This window comes from Leptopilina boulardi, unplaced genomic scaffold (genome assembly GCF_019393585.1).
Source record: "Leptopilina boulardi isolate dan_hultmark-lab unplaced genomic scaffold, ZJU_Lbou_2.1 LbouV2_325, whole genome shotgun sequence".
In the NCBI taxonomy this organism is placed as follows: domain Eukaryota; kingdom Metazoa; phylum Arthropoda; class Insecta; order Hymenoptera; family Figitidae; genus Leptopilina; species Leptopilina boulardi.
In genome coordinates this window covers 280,559-299,701 of record NW_026137891.1, presented here as the reverse complement: position 1 = coordinate 299,701, position 19,143 = coordinate 280,559, and the positions used below count along the sequence as shown (strand labels likewise).

The window sequence follows — 19,143 nt, the reverse complement described above, 5'->3', positions numbered from 1 at the left end:
TTTCTTACAGTTAAGATAATTAACTGTTAATTACCGCTATCTAATTAGTATGTAGCATTAAAGAAAATAGAGATATGCAACAGAGTAAGCATCTCTTTAGAAAAAATATGATTATTTTCGAGGTGTGTCGTGCTTTCTTGATAAGCTCCTTTTTTTAAATTTAATTTAGAAAATATTATAATTAACAAACATTTTTCGAATCTAAACGAATTAGCTTTCGTTCATTTTGATATGAATTTACTTCTTCTATTTTTCGTTTTCAATTATTTAATTATTTACAAATTAAAATTCGCATTTAATTTATAGTTTCGAATTTTCAAATTTAAGGACATTTTTTTAAACAGTTTGTCTACAATTATTATTAATTGTACATTTTTTACTTGATAAGTTTCAGTAGAAGTATCTTCCTTTTTTAAAAAAACTTATGAATCTGAATTTTGATTTAATTGCTAAAAATAATTACTGAAGTAAGAAATAAAAACAAAAAAAGCAAATAAAATTAAATTATTCACTTAAATTTAGATCAAACTATTTATAGGACAATAACTATAATTTAAAAATATTTTTTTATCATATTTGTTTTTTTGTTAAAAAATTTGTTGAAAAATATTTTCAATTTCAGAGAGTATTCTCATTTTTTGTGAAATAAGATAAAATTGACCTTTAGCATTATGTATCTTCAGAAATCAGAAAGATTGCAAGTTGAATATAATTTTTATTGAAATATTTTTATAATTTAAAGTAATTTTATTCTAATTCTTGTGTTAACGATACAAAAGGTTCTAATAAAATAGAAATTTTCTGTTTTAAACGTAATGTATTCAAGTAAGAAAAGTTTACAATCTTAAAAATCGACTTTGAGACCATTCAATGTACAGAGAGGTATTTTTTTTTACAGAAAGATCAATGTAGGCACGAATTTTTATTTTATATTTCACAGATGGAATTAAAAAAAATAATATAGTTATTCAAAAAAGATTTTTGAATTATTAAGATTATTTTCAGTTTTAAGTTACCAGAAAAATTACTGGAAGACACGTATTGTTTGAGTTTTAATAAAATCGAGTGTTTTATGAAATTCAAGCTTTTCTTGACTTGTATTATTATTTACAAGTAGCTGAAAAAATCTTACTTTTTAAATTGATATTTTTCTTTTTTTTTATATATATATTTTAACTACAAATTGAAGCGTCGTCATCTGATTTACAATTTTCAATTTCGTCTTGTTGTTCTTGATCCGATATTTCCTCCCAATTTTCATCTGAAACACTCTCTAATTCAACTTCGTTCATGTCTGTACTTTCGTCTGACGAATCTGTAAATATAAAAAATATTCAATTAGTTATAATTCGCTTTACGTTAATAGTTATATATAATTTTTTAATTTGTTTAAACTGAAAAAATTAATTACCTCGATCTTGATAGACGAGAAGACTTTCTTCTGTAGGGTCCCTCTCTTCTTTTTCATTGATGTTCGCAATTTGTCCCGTTATTAGAGAAACACGTCCTCTTAACCTCGACAATTCGGTTAAAAGTGTTAATTTAGCATCTACAATACCTAAAATAGGACTTAATTCTTCTCCAACATCTGGATGCGATAAAAGTTGTGCGGCGTGAGTTGCTATTAAAGCTTTCAACCACGTAACCGCAATTTTACTCCTGGAAATTTGAAAATATTCATTAAAACACCATTTTATAGCTAAACTTTATAATAATTAATAAGTAATAATTTTGTTTTAAAAAAACACTTACGAGTATGTTTTTCCTTGTAACATGACTGTTAATTCCTTGAGTAAGGGAATAATTGCCTGAACTGGCAATTTGGCAACAGTATTTTTAATTACACTTTCTTTCTTAGTGAAGAGAACATTATTTAAAATATCTCTCTCTTTACTTTGTAAACCTTGCATAAGTAGCTGAACCATATTGTCACCTTTAGTTGGTGTTTTTCCGGGCGTACTCGCCTCAGTATTCAAACTGAGATTTTCCAATCGATTTTTCAATGGTATCTGTGAGCCCGCTCCAGAACGTCCCGATCTTTTTTGCGCACTACCTGTTGCTCCTGTTTAAAAATTCAAAAAATTAATTTTTCTCAACAATGAACAAAACTATTATAAATAAAATAAAAATTTACAAAACAAAAAAATGTGAGAAACACAATTAGAGTGTATTTTTTTCAATTAATAAAGTAATACCTGGCACAAGATATTGCACTTCGCCTTCAGTATCCGTAGCTTTAACTTTTGAAACGGCCTCATCTTTCTTTTCTCTTTGTTTTTTGTAGTCAATCCTCTCTAAATACATGACTTTTTCTGAAAAATCGGGCACTACTTTTTCAAAATTGATATTTAAAAATGAACCATACGCCAAAAGACATTTTGTATCTTCTGTTAATTGTCCTTTTAAAATGGGAATTTGTTGCATATTTTGTTCTTTTTGACTCGAGTCAGATGTAACGAAAATATTTAACGAGGGTTTAATGGGTTTCGGTGTTGTTCCATTTGGTTGATATTTATAAAGATGAGCTTGACCGCTTCTTGTTACCGCGAGGACCATCACTTGAGAATCATCCATTACTCTCACTGAAATTGACATTGCTTCGTCCTGCATCGTAAATGTTGCTGCCGATGTTTTTCCCTTTTTCGCCTGCAATAATTTTTATTTACATTTTTAAAAAATTTTTTTTTGAAAAATATTGTTATACAAAATTTTATTTATCAGCAATAGGTGAAAACTCACTTCATTGAGAGACCAAACACTGAGATAGGAGTCTCCAGTAGCACCACTAATAAGATAATTAGTATCGTCGTCTATTTTGACGATATTCAAGGAATTAATTTGATTAACATGACCAGTGAATGTTCCTATTATATTTTTTGTTTTAAGATCCCACCATGTGATTAATCTCTCTGCGGTGAGAAGAGAATTTCCATCGGGAACAACTGCAATTGCTGTTACTTTTCCTTTACCTGATTTCCATTTACATTTGATACCATTTTCTTGAATATTCCAATGAATAATTTGATGATCCTCAGCTGCTGTAAAAAGACCCGTTGACGCTTCCCAAGCAATTGCTGAAATTGACGTTGTATGTCCATTTTGTAATTGATTACTGACTGTTGATGATGCTATGTCAAATATTGTTATATGGCCACTTGTCGATCCCATTGCAATAACTTCCTTTTGATTTATCTCGTCTTCCATTGATTTCCTCTTTCGCTTTCTCCATGGTGACTGCTAAATATTTGCAAAAATTTTATTTATTTAAAATTACTTTTTATAACTATACTTTAAATACAATATTTATTTCTTAAATCGAAATTTAATAAGTCAATCAAGGACTTTAAACAATTATTTATTTATTGCACTAAATGATAGATTATTTAAAAAATTAATAAAACGCATTTTGAAAATGTTTTATTATTTTAAAATCTAAAAAATTTAAATAAACAAAATAAGTAAATAATATATTTATAATAAATTCAAAAAAAAAACAAGTACAAAAATATTACTCAATTTTTTGAAATTTTCTAAAACGCATTACAGTTACCTAACCTCACTTTTCACTTGATTCACAATAATGCAAATGTGTTAAAAAAATTAATAAAACCCATTATAATAAAAGACGAGAAAATAATGTGTCGTGTTAACATTTTATAATTATAATTATTTATCATGATAATGATGAACTATCAGGCAAAATTGAAATTTAGAGAAAAATAAAAAGCACATGGTTACCGTTGTATTGGACGATTGTAGGCTCACAGTTATCCATTTTATTACACTGCATGGTGATTTTAAATGATAATTAGGGACATAATCTATTTTAAGACGATTTGTTGCAGTCTCCCAAATTTTTAATTTACCATCAATACCGCAATTTGCTAAATATTGACCGTCATTAGAAAACGCGGAACAACCCGGATTCGCCATCTTTGCAAACGTTGATTGTCTTCATTCCCAGGGTTGTGTAGTTTGATGTAATTTTCGTAAATCGTGTAACATAATGTAACAATGTGTATGTGCAAACTCCAATGGTGGGAATGGCGCGAAATTTGAATGAATTTAATTTTTTTAATAGACATTAGAGAATGATATATTAATATATTTGAAATTAGCTAATTAAAAATAAGAAAAATTAAATGATTAATTTAAATTAAATCTAAGGAGTTTAGGTTGATTAAAATTAATAAAATTTAATTAGTGCAGAAAACTATAATACCTTTTTAGAATGAGAATTTAAGAAAGTAAATTTATTCCGTGATTAATTATTTAAAAACAATTTATTATTATTAAACATTAAAAAAGATTAAATCGAATTTTATATCAGAATAAGGATGCTGGGAACTAACTGAATGTCTTGTTACTCCTACTTTTTTTGTTGTATGTTAATTTCAAGTACCGTGTGCAATTTGTCTATATATTGTTAATGTACGTCACTTTTTGTTATCAATTATCATCAATGGTAAAAACGAGCTGTGCGCAATTGTTTTTTACTCAGGTTCGTAATTTGTTATAAAATCACCCTGCTACTAATATTTAGCATTCAAATTTTTATATTCTCAAATTAGAAAAAAATTTTCCAAGTACAAAATTACATAAATAATTGTCTTGATAAATAGGAAATTAAATAAACAAATTTTTTTTATGAAAAATCATATTTTTAATATACAGAATTTTATTTTGATTATTTATTATTTGTTATATATTATTTTTTAAATTGTTTTTAAAAAATATTTTTAAAAATATTTTAAAAAATTATAGATTATTGGAAAATTATTTAATAAATTTATTATTATTATTTATTTTTTATTTCTATATAATAAATATAAAATAAATAAAATAAAACTATAATAAATTCATTGAATAATGGATTTTTAATTATATTATTTGAAATTTCAAAAGATTCTTTTTAATCTTTAAAAAAAAATTATATTAATTATGAATACGCTACTGTTATAAAATAATTATTACATGGATGCATATGTTATGTGATTATTTACACCTTAGAGGATGTGGTCAGTGTGCATTTATGTTGCACTCGGTACGTTTTTTGTGTACACATCAAGCAGATGAGACTTGAATAAATATTGATAGCTGATGAACGATGGTCATCAGTCGCGATTTTCAATCTTTATAATCAGTGCAAATTAGTGACAAAAAAAAAAAAAATTCAACATGTCTAATCCTTGTTGCGAGAGAAGCCACAGTAGTAAGTATTTAAAATATAATATTTTTAATTATTTTTAAAATTTTATTTTAATATTAATTAATAATATAATTATAATTTATAATAATTAATTATTATTTAGTAGTATTTAAATAAACAATAATTAAGTTACACTGATATTCTTTTAGAAAAAAACCAAGTTTGCTGCACAGGAACTGGAGAATGTTGTTCAATTGTTTGGGGAGGTAGATTTTTTATTAAAGAAAATTTTATTTTTAACATTTTTAATTATTTATATGATTAATTTTTTAAAAATATTTTTCTTTCATTTCTTTAAAGTTTTAATTTTTTTTATTATTTTTTTAATAATAATTTTTTTTTTCTATAATTAGTAATATTTAATTAATTAATAAAAAGTGTAATTGGAATTCAATATTTGTTATATTTATTAAATATTGTATTTTTGTTTTTAAGGAAATAGTTTTATTAATTATTATTTAAAACTTGTTTATCAGATAAGGCCCAGGGTTATGATGAGAATGGTGCAACTTGCGTAATTAATTGTAAAAGTGAGTGTCATTTTTTTTAATTATATTAATTGCATTTTTAAATATAAAAAAAAATATATTGATCAATAATAATTTTTTCTTGTATTCGTAATTATTAATTTTATTTTAATTTTTACAGATGCAGCTGATTGTTGCACCAAAGGTACAGGAAGTACGATTAAATGTAAAGGTAAGCAATGTAGCTAGAAAAATTTTATCATAATTTAATAAAAAAAAATAATTATTTTTATATATTGATTTTTCAAATAATGTTTCTTGTTTTAAATTAAATTTTAATTTTAAAAATAAAAAATGTTTTTAAAAATATTTATAAAAAATTTTTTTCTTTTATAGGAAAAAATGGCACTAAATGTGAAATTCATTGTGGATGTTGCTCAATTACTGTTGAAAAGTCCATAGATGATATTGGCAATTATTGTAAAGTTACATATTGCGAAGGTATTATAATAATTTTTCATTATTTTTTTCTAAATTAATTAATATTAGAATCTTTAATTATATTGAGAAATTTTATTTATAGAAGATAAATCAGAAAAGAAAAAAAGTGTTCTCACTTGTTGCTTGAGAGGTATGTTTTTGTTGATCGATTTTAATTTATATAAATAGAAATTAAATTAAAAATATAGAATATTCGGCACTTAAGTGAAATTATTATTTTTTTTTAAATTAAATAATTATGTAATAATAAAATTTATTTTGTCAATTAGAACCTTGTACCGGAGGGAAATACTGTGTAATTAAATGTGGAGGTGAGAAAAATTGTTTAATTTATTTCCAACTTTTTTAAATATTTTTTTCAAGAGATAAAAAAAATATATGGTTTTTTTTTTTTTTTTTTGAAATTAAGGCTTGAAAATAGTGAGATCTTTTTTTCAATAAAAAAGAAACCACTAATGTAAGATTACAAAAAAAGTAATGAAATTAAAATACAGAAATACAGTTTCTAGTCAAGTGAGTAGAAGCAAGAGATTTAATGATTTGTCACGAATATTTGGAGCATGCATTTAGTGCAATGTCAACGTTATTTACCGGAACACAAGAATTGTTAATGACCGAAATACTTTTTTTTTGTTATTATTTTTCTTATAATCCATTAACCGTGTAATTGTCAAAAGTTAGTTCCACTAGAAAATTAAGTAATCATGATTTTCAATATATATGAAAAAAGAGTCATTAGAAATTAAATTTGTATAATTATTATATATTTTTTATATATTTTTACATGTGTTTTTTCTTTATATATAATGTATTTTTTTACAGGCGAAATATGCTGTGTTATAAAAGGCTGAAAATACATTATCAATAAAGTGGAACAATTGAATTCAATTAACAAATCAATACGATAAGGAAATTCTGAATATTATCTCCTCAAATAATGCTTTGTAAAATTCATTTATTCTCAATATAAAAGGAGTTATTGGTGTTTTTTGTATTTTTTGTAACTTTTATCTGAAAAAATAAAAACAATTAAAGACGATAAATTTCATTGTCAATTATTTACCTAAGAATATTAAAATTAATTAATATTAGTATATATTAAATATATATTTTACTAATAGTAGAAAAAAATTATTATTGGTTAACTATTATTTTACTATTGTTGAACAGAAAAAAAAAAATTTTATTTCTTTAAAACTTTTCTTATACTTTCTACTCTTATTATATATTGTGAGAAAAGATTATTTTCATTGTAGAAAAAAACTTCTGCGAATCACAATAATTGAAAATGGAAAATGTTTTTTTTTTTTGCTTTCCATTATTGTCGAGAGTTAAAAAAAGTAAAAGAAAAAGTGTAAATAGAAAACTTTTTTTTCACACTTTATAAAAATTTGAAATTTTGTTTTAAAATCAATTTAATGATTTTCTATTTATTAAAATTTTTTCAAATATTTGTATTAATAGTAATAAACTTTCACATTGTATATAAATAATGTATAGCTATATGAATAACTATCTTTTAGAGACATTGATTAAAGAATTTTCTATTCATGTTTTGTATTCATTATCAAATTTTCGTTACAATTACTATTTAAAATTACGTGATTAATGTTAGAATTAGCAATAATCAGAGCACGAAATGTGAAAATTGTTAGCTTGACCTGTCATTATTCTTGATTACCGGTTACATTTTGTTTTTTCTTTTTGTTTAGTAATTTGTAAATTTTATAAATAATTTTTGACTAGAATTTTAATTTTCCTAACAAGGCATAATTTGCTCGTTTTTTTTTTTTTAAATAAAATTATCTACTTTTTTATCTATTTATTTATTATTAATTTTTACTTGAATATAAAAAATTAAAGAAAATATTTTTCATTTATTAAATAAATAAATAGCTAGCTAAATACCTACAGGGTGTGAAGCGAAGACATAAAATAAAATTCCCGTACATTTCTCGTATCGAAAAAAAATTCCCCTACAATTCCCGCTTTTTCTGAATCATTGATAAAATAAAAAATAAATTAAAAAAATAACATAATTAGAAGAAAAATAATTTTAGATTAGATTTAAAAAAGAATTTTTAATAATAATTTCAGGTATAAATGATTCTTGAGAAGTAGAAAACATTTTTTATTTATATAAATTAGAAAATGTTTTTGTCAGTTGAACGTTTTTTTTTGTCCTTGAGAAATTGATCCTGTGTAATTATAAAAGTGAATAGAAAAATGAAATTGAAATTTTTTGAAATTGGTTACGGTACTGATTTTGTGGAACGATTCAAACCCGCGGTGATGTGATAGGCTGGTTGCGCATGGCACTTAAGTTGCCGGTTGCACACGACATGAGTCGCTCAAATCGGTAAAAAGTAGGGGGAGATCAATATAAATTCAGAGCAATCTTCAATTTACGAACAAGAAGCTTGTGTGAACAATTTGTAATAAACAAGAGTGAAAATAATTCATTTTTAATCAATCAAGATGCCTTCTCCTTGCGGTGATTCCAAATGCAAAGGTAAGTAAATTTTTTTATTATCATTATTCAATTTTTAATTTATTTAAAAAATATTTACTTGATTTTTTTGTATTTTCTAATTGTTTGTAAAATTGAACGAGTTAAAAAACAAATTTGTTTGGTATCCTAGAAACAGGTTTTTGTTAAATTAGAGAGAAATTTTGTTTTTTAATTAATTTTCATAAAATAATCAAATTTTACAATTCACAATGTATACTAATTTTTATTCTTATTTTACTGTAATTTTGTTTAATTAATATTTATTTAATCGCGTAAATTTTTTTCTAATCTGCTTTTCGATTTTATTTGTGATAAATTGGATTTTTTTTATATATTTGAGAGATTCAAATTTTTGATTGAAGCGCCTCTGTGAAAGAATGAAAAAACTATTTTTAAAAATTAGTTTCATTATTCAATTTTAAATATTGATATCTATATTATAATGGAAGTAGAATACAATATTTCTTAATGAAATAAATCCTTTTTTAATTTAAAATTATGTCAAGATGTTGCATAATATTACGCGACTGATGAGAATGATCCATATAATTGTTCGTAATCAGAAACGTTTTTCATGAATCATCAAATGAAATATAATATATTTCTTCCTTTTATTATTATAATGAAAATAAATCAAAATTCTTTTTGAAACATAATAGTGTAGAATTAATAAATAATTAATATTTATTATTAATTAATTAATTGATAAAAATTATTTATCTTCGTTTAATTAATTAATTAATTTAAATTTTCATTATATTTATGAAACTATATTCTTTTGGAATGATCAGTTAAATATACAGTTATATTCATAATAATATTCTGTAATTTGCAAGTAGACGAGAAAAATTTAATTATCTTTTGCTCTTGTTTTTCCCTTCTTGAAAGGGTTCTCATTTTATCGGATGACTTCTCAGTAATATAAGTATATTCCTTATATAGAAAATTTTCAAGGAAGATCAAGCCTTAAAGAAATTCTTCACATATTTTCCTTTTCTTTTTTATTTCTTTTTCAAACCTGTCTTGCAATTCCATGGATCATTCATTTCATTAAATGCAAAGTTGAATATACGTGGAATTTAATAATTGAAAATCAATAAATTTTTATTAAAATTCGTTTTTTCATATATTTTTTTATTTTTCAATTTTTGTTCATTTTACTTTTCAATTTTGCAAAATATTATTCTTATTATTTTAATTATTTTAATTTTTAGTTTCACCAATTTTTCTTTCATTTAATAATTTTTTTTTTTTGCCTCTTTCACAGACAAATGCGATGGTTGCAAATGCGGCGATAACTGCAAATGCTGTGACTCCGGAAAAGGAGGTAATAAGAAAACAATAAATTTAACAACTTCCTGAAACATAAATAATTTCTGGAATTTGTTAAATAGTGACGAAAGTTATCTTTTTTATCATTTTTATGAAAATTAAAAAGTAGGAAAATTTGTTGTTAAAAAATTACAGTTAAAACATTAAAAAAGATTTTTTTTTTACTAAAAATCGAATATAATTTTTGTTTATTCAATTAAAAATTAAACCGCCATTGCCTCGCGATTTTTTTAAGCTTAATTTTGTAAAATCAATTTGTTATTAAAAGAAAAAATAATAATTGATTATAATGAGCATAATTAGTAAACATCAGCTATCAAGTTTCATTGTCGTTTGTTTTTGAAGAAAAATAGTTTACGTTTAAAATTAAATTATCTCTTTCTCTTAAAATGAGTGAAACAACATTACAATTGATTATTTAATAAATATATATCTATAGAGAGAGACAATAGCAGGTAAATATTATGATTTTATAGAAATTCTCGTGAAATGATTTTACAATCTTCTAGAGAACCACTGCGCAAATTTTTTTTTTCTCATCACACGGTCAACGCCCGTCTCGCACTATACGATTATTCAAAGTTGTTATAATTTCTCTGCATATACATAGCATGAATATATATATATATATATACATAGAAGCTTTTATAGAATCTTTCGATGGTAAAAAGTTAAAAAGACAATTATTATTTCTTGAAATTACACTTTGCTTCAAAAGTCAGTTTTCACATAAAACGACAAATTTTCTTACTTTCTAAATATCTAAATACTATAGTTTATTATTTTGTTTATTATTAAATAAATATTATTTATAATAAATTAAATAATGTAGTAATAATTAGCCTATATTAGTTAAATTATTATATTTTATTGTTGACAAAATTTTTAATTAAAAAAGAAATACTTTTATATTTTTGTATCGTAATTAACTTATCGATATTTTTTATTACAGAAAAATGCCAATGCAAAAGTGGAGGACAATGCACATGCAAACAAGGATCTTGCGAATGTTAATAATTTAAAATAGAAAATATGTCACTTTCATTGAAAAAAAAAATTATTTTTTTTTCCAAAATTCATTTTTATTTCATTCAGATATATTTAAATGATACTAAAATGTAAAATTTTCTTTTTTTGAAATAATTTTCTTTCTGTTTCAATATAATACATATATATTATTTCCATTCAATAATTCTGCCTTATAATTTTTTGTTATTAAATATCTTATTATAGGCGAATTAGAAATCACAAGAATGTAATAAATTAATTAGAAATTAAATATTACGTTTTTTTAATTATTTACCTTACTATTTCACTTATTTATTATACTTATTTTTTATAAACAATTTAAACGTATAATAAACATATTTATAATAATAATAATTAATTAATTAACATAATACGTTAATTAATTAATTATTTATTTTATTATTAATTCGTTTTTTTAATTTTCATATTGATTATTAATAAAATAAAAATGTTATTAATTTTCTTAAGTGATAAGAAAAAATAACAATTTTTACATTTTTCTTTATTTTTCAAAATATCTACATATTTACATTTCTCGTAAAATTTCTACTTTTCAAAATTTCATAAAATGGAAAATGATAAAAGTAGTACTTTAATTTTCGAGAAGTAAATATATATTTAAGCTTTTTAAATTTTTATAAAAAAAATTTTTTTTAACACTTACGTACTATCGAGTTTAATTATTTTACGTATATAATTAGTTTTAATATCATTTTGCATTTCTTCTGGTAGATATTTTATTGCATCCTCCATTGATTCTTCATTTAGCAATGAAGGTATAATTAAATTATAAATGCATTTTCGCATAGACTCAATCTGTAAAATTTTATATATTTAAAAAAAATACTATATTAAAAATCAAATCAAATTTTTGATACTCACTGTCTTTGTAGATTGACTTAATTTTTGTTTTAGATCTGTATTAGTGGTAATTGCTTGACTTTCTTTGATTTTAAAACGATTTTCCATACGATTAACATTATGTTTTTCCCGTCTACTATGAATTTGACAGTCTTTACATTTATTACTCTTTGACTTTGGAATAGGGAGAAAAAAACGATTTTCACATTCCTCTTGTCCAGCCATATCGCACAATTTTAAACACACAACTTGTATCATCGCAGAGCGTAAAATTTCTATAGATGTAACATTATCAATCACTGGGAATTTTGACACACGATTACGTGCTCTTACCTTAAAATTGAATTATTTTTATAAGAAAAGAAAATAAAACATTCTTGTTTTGTTTTCTATTAATATTAAAAAAAATAATTACATTAATCTTTCGGATAATCGTAATAATAATTTAAATCTTACTTCGACAGACATATCATTTTTAACTAATATTCCCCTTGTAACTTCATAAGGAACATCTCCAACATATCCAAAAAATATACCATCGTCTACTTCAGTCATTCCCCAATATTTGGGAAAAGTATCAATAGCTCTTGAATTCCAATCACTTAGTAAATCTAATTTTGTATATGGTTTAAAATTTGGATCCAAGCAAATTATTTTCGACGTATTTATTGGTTGTTTAATTGGTGTCGATACTTGAAGACCCATAACGTGTTTCGCAATATTTACTCTTCTCTGCGAAGTGGGAGATAATTCTCGTTTATGATAAAGACAACGCGCTGATTGTGAATCCATGGTACCTGATGAATTAGTCTCTTCATCTTCGTTAGTTTTCACATCTTCAATTTTAATATGAGTTTCAATATCAAGTAATTCTTCTGTAGGTTCCTGTTTAATGTCAATAGTTGCAATTTGATCCAAATTATTAAGAGCACTTTCTCCATTGTTCTCCGTGTTTGATTTGCCAACATTCTTATATAACAATAAATAATTAATAATATATAATAATATCAAAATTTAATACAGAAAAATTGCTTTTGGAAAATATTACACATAAAAAAAATCAGTTATAATTTTTGGACGATATATAGAAGATATGTAAACACTCACCTCAAAAATTGACGGAACACTGTCCTTTTTTAAAGTGACACATTTTCTTGGCAAACTTACTTCACATCCATCTCTTAATACTTCAATTACTTCACGTTGAAAACAATTTTCTGCAAAATGTTGATTACAAACAAATAAATTACTTCGATTACATTTTCCTTTTCTTAAGTGATTTCCAATAGCATTCCACCATTTATTTCTAGTTTCCTGCGATATTATAAAAAAAATTGAAGAAAAATATAATAATTAAATACAATAATTAGAAGATTATATTATAGAATCAGTTTATAAAATTTTAGTTTACAATAAAAATAACAAAATTTTTAATCTAACCTCTGAATTTTTTAACTTACCTCATCGTTTGGAAATTTAAAAAGTCGACGTTGATTTTCTGTGCTGGTAACACATCCACAAATACAACAAGTTCGAGGCATTTTTAAATAATAATTTCTCTGAATACAATTGTTTGCTTAAATAAAACTTGAAAATTAATTTTTTGACACTTTCTCTGTCGTGTTTTGGAGTTCAGAGTTCGGAAACAATTGACCCACTTTGAATTCTTCCTACCCAACCCTGGTTAAGGCGTTAATTCTAACCTAACTTTTTTCACGTGGTGTGTCATTTTCTGTTGTGTGATCAAATAATTTCAAAAAATTATGGGTAAAAAGAGGAAAAATAATGAAAAGGATGATGAGTATGAGTTTGATCCTGCTCCAAAACATCTTCAAGTTCGTCACATAAAAAATCAGGAGAAACGTCTCATTGTAATTTTAGAAAATGCCCAATTGGAATCTGTCAAAGTAAGTTAAAGTAATTTCGTTTTTTTTTTTTTATTTCTATTTAATAAATCCAAATGTTTGGGAAATTTTTGAAAATAATTTGCATTTTCTTACGAAATTGTGGTAAAAATGATAAATTAATTTTTTTCACAGGTGGGCAACAATTTTCAACTTCTTAATTGTGATGATCATGCGAATATTTTAAAAAAAGATAATCGTCCACCTGGTAATAGTAGACCTGATATAACACATCAATGTTTATTAATGTTGATGGACAGTCCTCTCAATAGAGCTGGTTTATTGCAAGTCTATATTAAAACAGAAAAAAATGTATTAATCGAAGTTAATCCTCAGACGAGAATTCCTAGAACTTTTAATCGATTTGCAGGTCTCATGGGTGAGATTATTTTTCTATTTTATTTCTTAGAAATTCCAAAGAAATTATTTGATTAATTATATAGTTTATAAATTATTAATTTTTAATTAATTTGATTATAGTACAACTTTTACACAAATTTTGTGTCCGTTCTTCTGACAGTCCAATGAAATTATTAAAAGTTATAAAAAATCCAGTGACAAATCATCTTCCTGTTGGATGCAAAAAAATCGCCATGTCCTTTAGTGCAAAAGAAGTTAAAAATCCACGAGATTTGGTTCCTTCCAATGAACCAATTGCTATTATTGTTGGAGCAATGGCACATGGACAAGTGAGCCTATTTTTTTTTTTTTTAGAAAAAATATATTCTTTTTGGAAAATTAATTTTTTAAATTAATTACAGGTAAAAACGGACTACATGGAAGATACATTTTCCATAAGTAATTATCCACTATCTGCTGCTTTGACGTGTGCTAAATTATGTTCAGGCTTTGAAGAAGTTTGGGGAATTATATAAGTTGAATATTAAAAAAAATATTTAGAATCTAAGTAATTTTCTAATAATTATATAATTGTAAATATTTTTCTACACGACACTTTCATGAAACTATTAATTATTTTGAAATTAATTAAAGCGATTTTAATTACAAAATACATGCATTTTAAATAATTTATTTCTCGAACCCTTCCAAATATGCAAGAAAAATATTAAAAACTATCTACGTTTATTTCATTTTGTATTTTCAGCCGGTTTTTGATTGGAAAAAACAATTTTGAGAAAATTTACCTTTATGTTCAATTATATTTTAATTAAAATTTAAATATTTCAAAAAAAAATTGTCATAATAGAATCCTTTTTTATCAACTTTGAGCGTTCTATTTTATCAATCATGGTGTTTTCTTTTTTTACTTTCACACTGTTAAAAATAAATCTCGTAATCCATCAAATTTTTAATATTGGTCATTATAAAAAATAATTCTCGAAAAAATCACCTAATTAAAACTGATAATAATTATTAAATAATCAATTTTCTAGAAATATTTAAAGCAATGTTTTTTTTAAATAAAAGCGGCACTAACAGCCAATTAACATGTAGCGTCTTTCGCATGCGCAATTGTAACAAAAGAAAATTACAATTAAAATAACTTACAAATCCATCGTTAAACATAATTTCATTTAAAATTACCATTGATTGTAAGTTTACCAATTAAATATTTCTATATTTCCTAATTATAAAAATGTATTATAAAAAAAAATGTTAATCTCACTACAAATTTGACATTAAATACGTTTTAAATAAATGCGGGCTTATTCAACCAATGAGCGTCTTCTAATTGACGCATGCGCATTGAGACACGATACGTTTTTCGGAACACTTATTTGCTATGTATTTCCAGAGCCGTACAAGATGGCTGACACTTGTTAGTGGTGTGTATTTTTATTTCAAAGTCAATGTGCATTTTATAGAGGAATTTGAGTGTTTCACTTTTGCGTGAAAAGTGATTTAATTAGTGGATGATAATTATTGTTAAATTGAGCAATTTTTTGAACCATTTTCTACCATGTTTCGTTGCTATGTGTCGTGAAAGTGTGAGAGGCCCAGTAATTATCCGTCACCAGCCATGTTCATGTGAGTTCTTTTGTTATGACAATTGTAGTGAAATTCGCGTGTGACTATTGTAAAGTGCCTGTTTGGAGATTATTTTGTGATCAATTCATCAAATTTGGTCAACAAAACTTGACGTGGTCGACGGAGTACGAAAACAATAGATTAAATGAAAGGTAGGCGTTACTTCTAAATGCACTGATCTCAATACTCCCTGTTCAGAAAGTCAAAAGTCTTGTGGTGTGAGCTCATGCAACATCGCAGGAAATAATTTTTTAAGGTCACGATTGTTGTCATCTCCTCAACAAGCTTTATTTTGATAATCTAATTAATCGATTAATTTCATATAATTAGTATTATTATTGTTACATTTATTTGGAGAAATCTCTCTCTCTTCTCGCTGTCTCACGCTGTCACAAAACGAGCGTCTCTCCTTTGCGGCTGCTGTCAAATGCTTCCTAACTCCCTGCAATATTTTCTCCATTCTTCAGACGAATTCCTAGTCTTTAGCTTTCAATGTATGCTTATTTCTTCTAGAAATTATGCTCTTATCATTTTTTTTTTCAATGCATTATCGAAAAAAATTGAAAATATATTCAAAATTCTAGAGGTTAGATTGTTTATATTGTTGACAGTATTTTGCAAAAAGACAACAATATACATCATCCTTTTTCTTTTTAATGAACTAGAATTTAATTACATGCTTTTTAGCTGCTTGAGTAGTTGATACTTCTCTCTTGTAAAGGAATAAATACACAGCGTTACATATGGTTTTAATCTTGGGAGTGATTAAATCTTCTGACCTAATCATTCAAATCACTCGTAAATCACTGATAAACCACTCGCTTTTCCTATCGTCATTTCACTATATTATTTCTTTTATTCAAAACTAGTTCGTTGGATTTATTTAGTTTCTAATATATGCATTTGATTTATTAAGTCAACCTACAAATTACTTTTTATGTATATAATTTTTATGCTTTGGAATTTATGACTTCTATGTGACGTGGTTCTTCCGTCTTGCGAAATGAAATCATTCCTTTTTCTCCATCATTTCATATAAATTAAGAAACATTTCTATTATTATTTATTTTTTTTTTTATTTTACTTTACTGAATGTCCTTAAAAAATATAAATTATTTATTGAAATAGAAAATGAAAATATTAATAATTTATTAATTAAATGAAATAAATTTAAGGTCGTAAAAAATATAAATATTTATCATTTTTATACTTTAGTTACAAACATCATGTCACTAAGTTAAGATTAGCACTAATTAATGTATCTCTATCATTATTTATTTTTAGATATTTTTTTCTTTGAATTAAAATAATTTTTGCATTATTTTTTTTTTACTTAAATTTGGCAAAATATTTGAATTGGTTCTATTAACCCTTAGGACTATTTCTGACTAATAATTATTTTGTCAGTTTTGAGTCATATTTAAAAATATAATCATAAGGATCGTATTATTATGCACGAATTTTAAGTAAACCTATTATCTTAAAGACTGGATATATACAATTTTTTTTTTGTTTTCAAGAGAAAAACTAATAGGTTTTTCAAACTGTATAAATTTCCGTTTTATGAATACGAATTAGACATGAAGAAAATAATATTGCAAATAAAATTGAAATAAAACGAAAACGCTTTCACTTAAATAAATATGATACAATGATGATCGTTTTAAAAAAAAACACTTATCGCTTAGATTCTGTCATTCAATTTGCATAAATCGTGTGAGAATCGACGAGTATTATTTTCAATTGTTGGATATACATAAGAGACATGGTCATGGTCACTTACGTCAAAGTTTTTCAAATATTAAATGAAGTGTTGAAATCTTAAATGAATAGATGCGCGTATTGTATGTTTTTATGCAGTTTATATTGTTTCAAAAATAATCAACTTTTTTTTTTAATTCGTTACAGAAAATAACAACAGCTTAATCTTCTATATATATTCAAATTCTTCAAATTTTACTTTAAAAATTAATTTCTATATATTTATTTACAAAGCAAATCAAATATGATAAATAAATTATTTGGATTAGCAAAAAATTAAATTACAATCAATTTGAGTCAACAAAAGATTCAGTTAATGGTTGATAAAAAAAAAGATAATAGTAATTGCAAAATAATAGATTTTCCAATGCTTGTTTTAATTATACACTAATTACAAAAAAGATAATAATTATTATTTAAAAAAAAAGTTAACTGCAATTTTTTAAAAACAAAGTTTTTTTTTAATTATTATTTAAACATCAAGAATGACTATTTTGTATTTTTTTTTTTTTTAAAGATAAAGAAAATTTAAAGTAAAAATAGAATTTTTTTTAAATTGGAATTAAAATCTAATTTCAATTATTTTAGATGAAAAAAATCACTTCGAAATTATTTACGTTTTAACTTGGAATGGTTGGAAAATTAAAGTCAAAATTTATTGCAACGTAAACTATAATTCTGAACTTTATTTCTGAAAATAATGTTTATTTTTGTTTTCTAAGCATTTCAATTGAACAATGTTTTGATTAGTTCTAAACATTCCTTTTAAATTATTGGATTCATAAATATATATGAATAATTTTTATCGTTGTATGTAAAAATGAATTTTTTTTTTAAATGATAAAAAAAATATCAGAGATTTTTTTTTTGGGAGAGAAAAAAAAAATTGTGAACTATTTTATATTGTTATTAATAATATGTTAAGAATTTAAAATTCTATATATCTTTCATTTGATACTCTAATTGGCACTCCACTTGTGGAACTTAATTTAACCCAGAGAGTGTAATCTGCTTCACTCTAAATCTGCACAGTTTCTGCAGTTCAGTGATTTTCGAGATATTACATGAGTGATAGTAGCTTTTTGAGTATACGATAGTTGCTTTTACACAGTTCGTTAAATTTACCAGACTTCCGGTTTCACAATGGCACACACTGTTCCATTCTGGAGGATCAAGGGTTTTGCCAGGAGGCACCATGACGATATTTGCATTTTGGTTCATGTGTGTGAGTGCAGGGAATTTCAGACGAGTAGTTATCGCTCTAAACACCTGCCAGCAATAACCACTATATACCCTGAACCACTTTCTATTGTCACTATATAAAAACCGCCTTCTTGTTTTGCTAAAATATTTTTTTTTCTCTCCTCCACACAAAAATATCAAATCTCATCTCTGACGACGAACTTGCTCCGAATCCCTTGAAAATTTTTTTTTTCTCTATGAATTCTCAAGATTATTATCTTTAACGAGTTTAGTATACAGACGAAATGGAAAAAAAAATAATATATATATATATATATATTCTGGATTTTTTTTTGGAATTATTTTGAAATATTTAAGAATTTATGAAAAATTTAA

The 19,143-nt window shown here is 24.3% G+C and overlaps 5 protein-coding genes and 1 long non-coding RNA gene across 16 annotated transcripts in view; 4 read left to right on the top strand and 2 right to left on the bottom strand.

The window, feature by feature from the left end:
* Positions 1-797: 797 nt before the first annotated feature.
* LOC127284476 (WD repeat-containing protein 43) lies at positions 798-3,967 on the bottom strand. Its single transcript, XM_051309918.1, has 6 exons — positions 3,739-3,967; positions 2,740-3,237; positions 2,196-2,646; positions 1,753-2,062; positions 1,412-1,659; positions 798-1,315 (listed from the first exon to the last, which is right to left on the bottom strand). The coding sequence occupies exons 1-6, from the start codon at positions 3,931-3,933 to the stop codon at positions 1,173-1,175; spliced, it is 1,845 nt and encodes a 614-aa protein (XP_051165875.1). The 5' UTR covers positions 3,934-3,967; the 3' UTR covers positions 798-1,172.
* Positions 3,968-4,976: 1,009 nt separating this feature from the next.
* Positions 4,977-7,220, top strand: LOC127284474 (uncharacterized). Its single transcript, XM_051309917.1, has 8 exons — positions 4,977-5,212; positions 5,359-5,415; positions 5,686-5,739; positions 5,858-5,908; positions 6,073-6,177; positions 6,260-6,307; positions 6,447-6,488; positions 7,000-7,220. Exons 1-8 carry the CDS (start codon positions 5,179-5,181, stop codon positions 7,026-7,028), a joined length of 420 nt encoding a protein of 139 aa, XP_051165874.1. The 5' UTR covers positions 4,977-5,178; the 3' UTR covers positions 7,029-7,220.
* On the bottom strand, positions 7,050-13,577 carry LOC127284472 (uncharacterized). The gene is made up of 6 exons (XM_051309915.1): positions 13,372-13,577; positions 13,019-13,225; positions 12,368-12,880; positions 11,933-12,244; positions 11,715-11,866; positions 7,050-7,188 (listed from the first exon to the last, which is right to left on the bottom strand). Exons 1-6 carry the CDS (start codon positions 13,450-13,452, stop codon positions 7,185-7,187), a joined length of 1,269 nt encoding a protein of 422 aa, XP_051165872.1. The 5' UTR covers positions 13,453-13,577; the 3' UTR covers positions 7,050-7,184.
* LOC127284475 (uncharacterized) lies at positions 8,523-11,300 on the top strand. The gene is made up of 3 exons (XR_007843486.1): positions 8,523-8,689; positions 9,957-10,016; positions 10,974-11,300. It is a non-coding gene; the product is annotated as an uncharacterized LOC127284475 (long non-coding RNA).
* An 11-nt stretch (positions 13,578-13,588) lies between the features above and the next one.
* Positions 13,589-14,825, top strand: LOC127284473 (ribosomal RNA small subunit methyltransferase NEP1). Its single transcript, XM_051309916.1, has 4 exons — positions 13,589-13,818; positions 13,951-14,194; positions 14,296-14,504; positions 14,577-14,825. The coding sequence occupies exons 1-4, from the start codon at positions 13,675-13,677 to the stop codon at positions 14,688-14,690; spliced, it is 711 nt and encodes a 236-aa protein (XP_051165873.1). The 5' UTR covers positions 13,589-13,674; the 3' UTR covers positions 14,691-14,825.
* A 750-nt stretch (positions 14,826-15,575) lies between these two features.
* Positions 15,576-19,143, top strand: part of LOC127284802 (rho guanine nucleotide exchange factor 12) — a 49,964-nt gene continuing 46,396 nt past the window's right edge. For all 11 annotated transcript variants that reach the window (XM_051310493.1, XM_051310495.1, XM_051310494.1 and 8 more), the window contains exon 1: positions 15,576-15,956. The gene's annotated coding sequence lies outside the window, so the exon portion shown is untranslated. The remainder of the gene's footprint in view (positions 15,957-19,143) is intronic.

Excerpts from the sequence above, each read along its gene's own strand:
- LOC127284473 (XM_051309916.1), top strand. The coding sequence starts at position 13,675 with ATGGGTAAAAAGAGGAAAAATAATGAAAAGGATGATGAGTATGAGTTT. Across the intron at positions 13,819-13,950 it reads CCCAATTGGAATCTGTCAAA|GTGGGCAACAATTTTCAACT; the intron begins GTAAGTTAAAGT and ends TTTTTTTCACAG. Across the intron at positions 14,195-14,295 it reads TCGATTTGCAGGTCTCATGG|TACAACTTTTACACAAATTT; the intron begins GTGAGATTATTT and ends ATTTGATTATAG.
- LOC127284472 (XM_051309915.1), bottom strand. The coding sequence starts at position 13,452 with ATGCCTCGAACTTGTTGTATTTGTGGATGTGTTACCAGCACAGAAAAT. Across the intron at positions 12,245-12,367 it reads AAAATGATATGTCTGTCGAA|GTAAGAGCACGTAATCGTGT; the intron begins GTAAGATTTAAA and ends TTCAATTTTAAG. Across the intron at positions 11,867-11,932 it reads TAAGTCAATCTACAAAGACA|ATTGAGTCTATGCGAAAATG; the intron begins GTGAGTATCAAA and ends AAAATTTTACAG.
- LOC127284474 (XM_051309917.1), top strand. The coding sequence starts at position 5,179 with ATGTCTAATCCTTGTTGCGAGAGAAGCCACAGTA. Across the intron at positions 5,740-5,857 it reads TTGCGTAATTAATTGTAAAA|ATGCAGCTGATTGTTGCACC; the intron begins GTGAGTGTCATT and ends TAATTTTTACAG. Across the intron at positions 5,909-6,072 it reads AAGTACGATTAAATGTAAAG|GAAAAAATGGCACTAAATGT; the intron begins GTAAGCAATGTA and ends TTTCTTTTATAG.
- LOC127284476 (XM_051309918.1), bottom strand. The coding sequence starts at position 3,933 with ATGGCGAATCCGGGTTGTTCCGCGTTTTCTAATGACGGTCAATATTTA. Across the intron at positions 1,660-1,752 it reads TTACAAGGAAAAACATACTC|GAGTAAAATTGCGGTTACGT; the intron begins GTAAGTGTTTTT and ends TCAAATTTCCAG. Across the intron at positions 1,316-1,411 it reads TCTCGTCTATCAAGATCGAG|ATTCGTCAGACGAAAGTACA; the intron begins GTAATTAATTTT and ends TTATATTTACAG.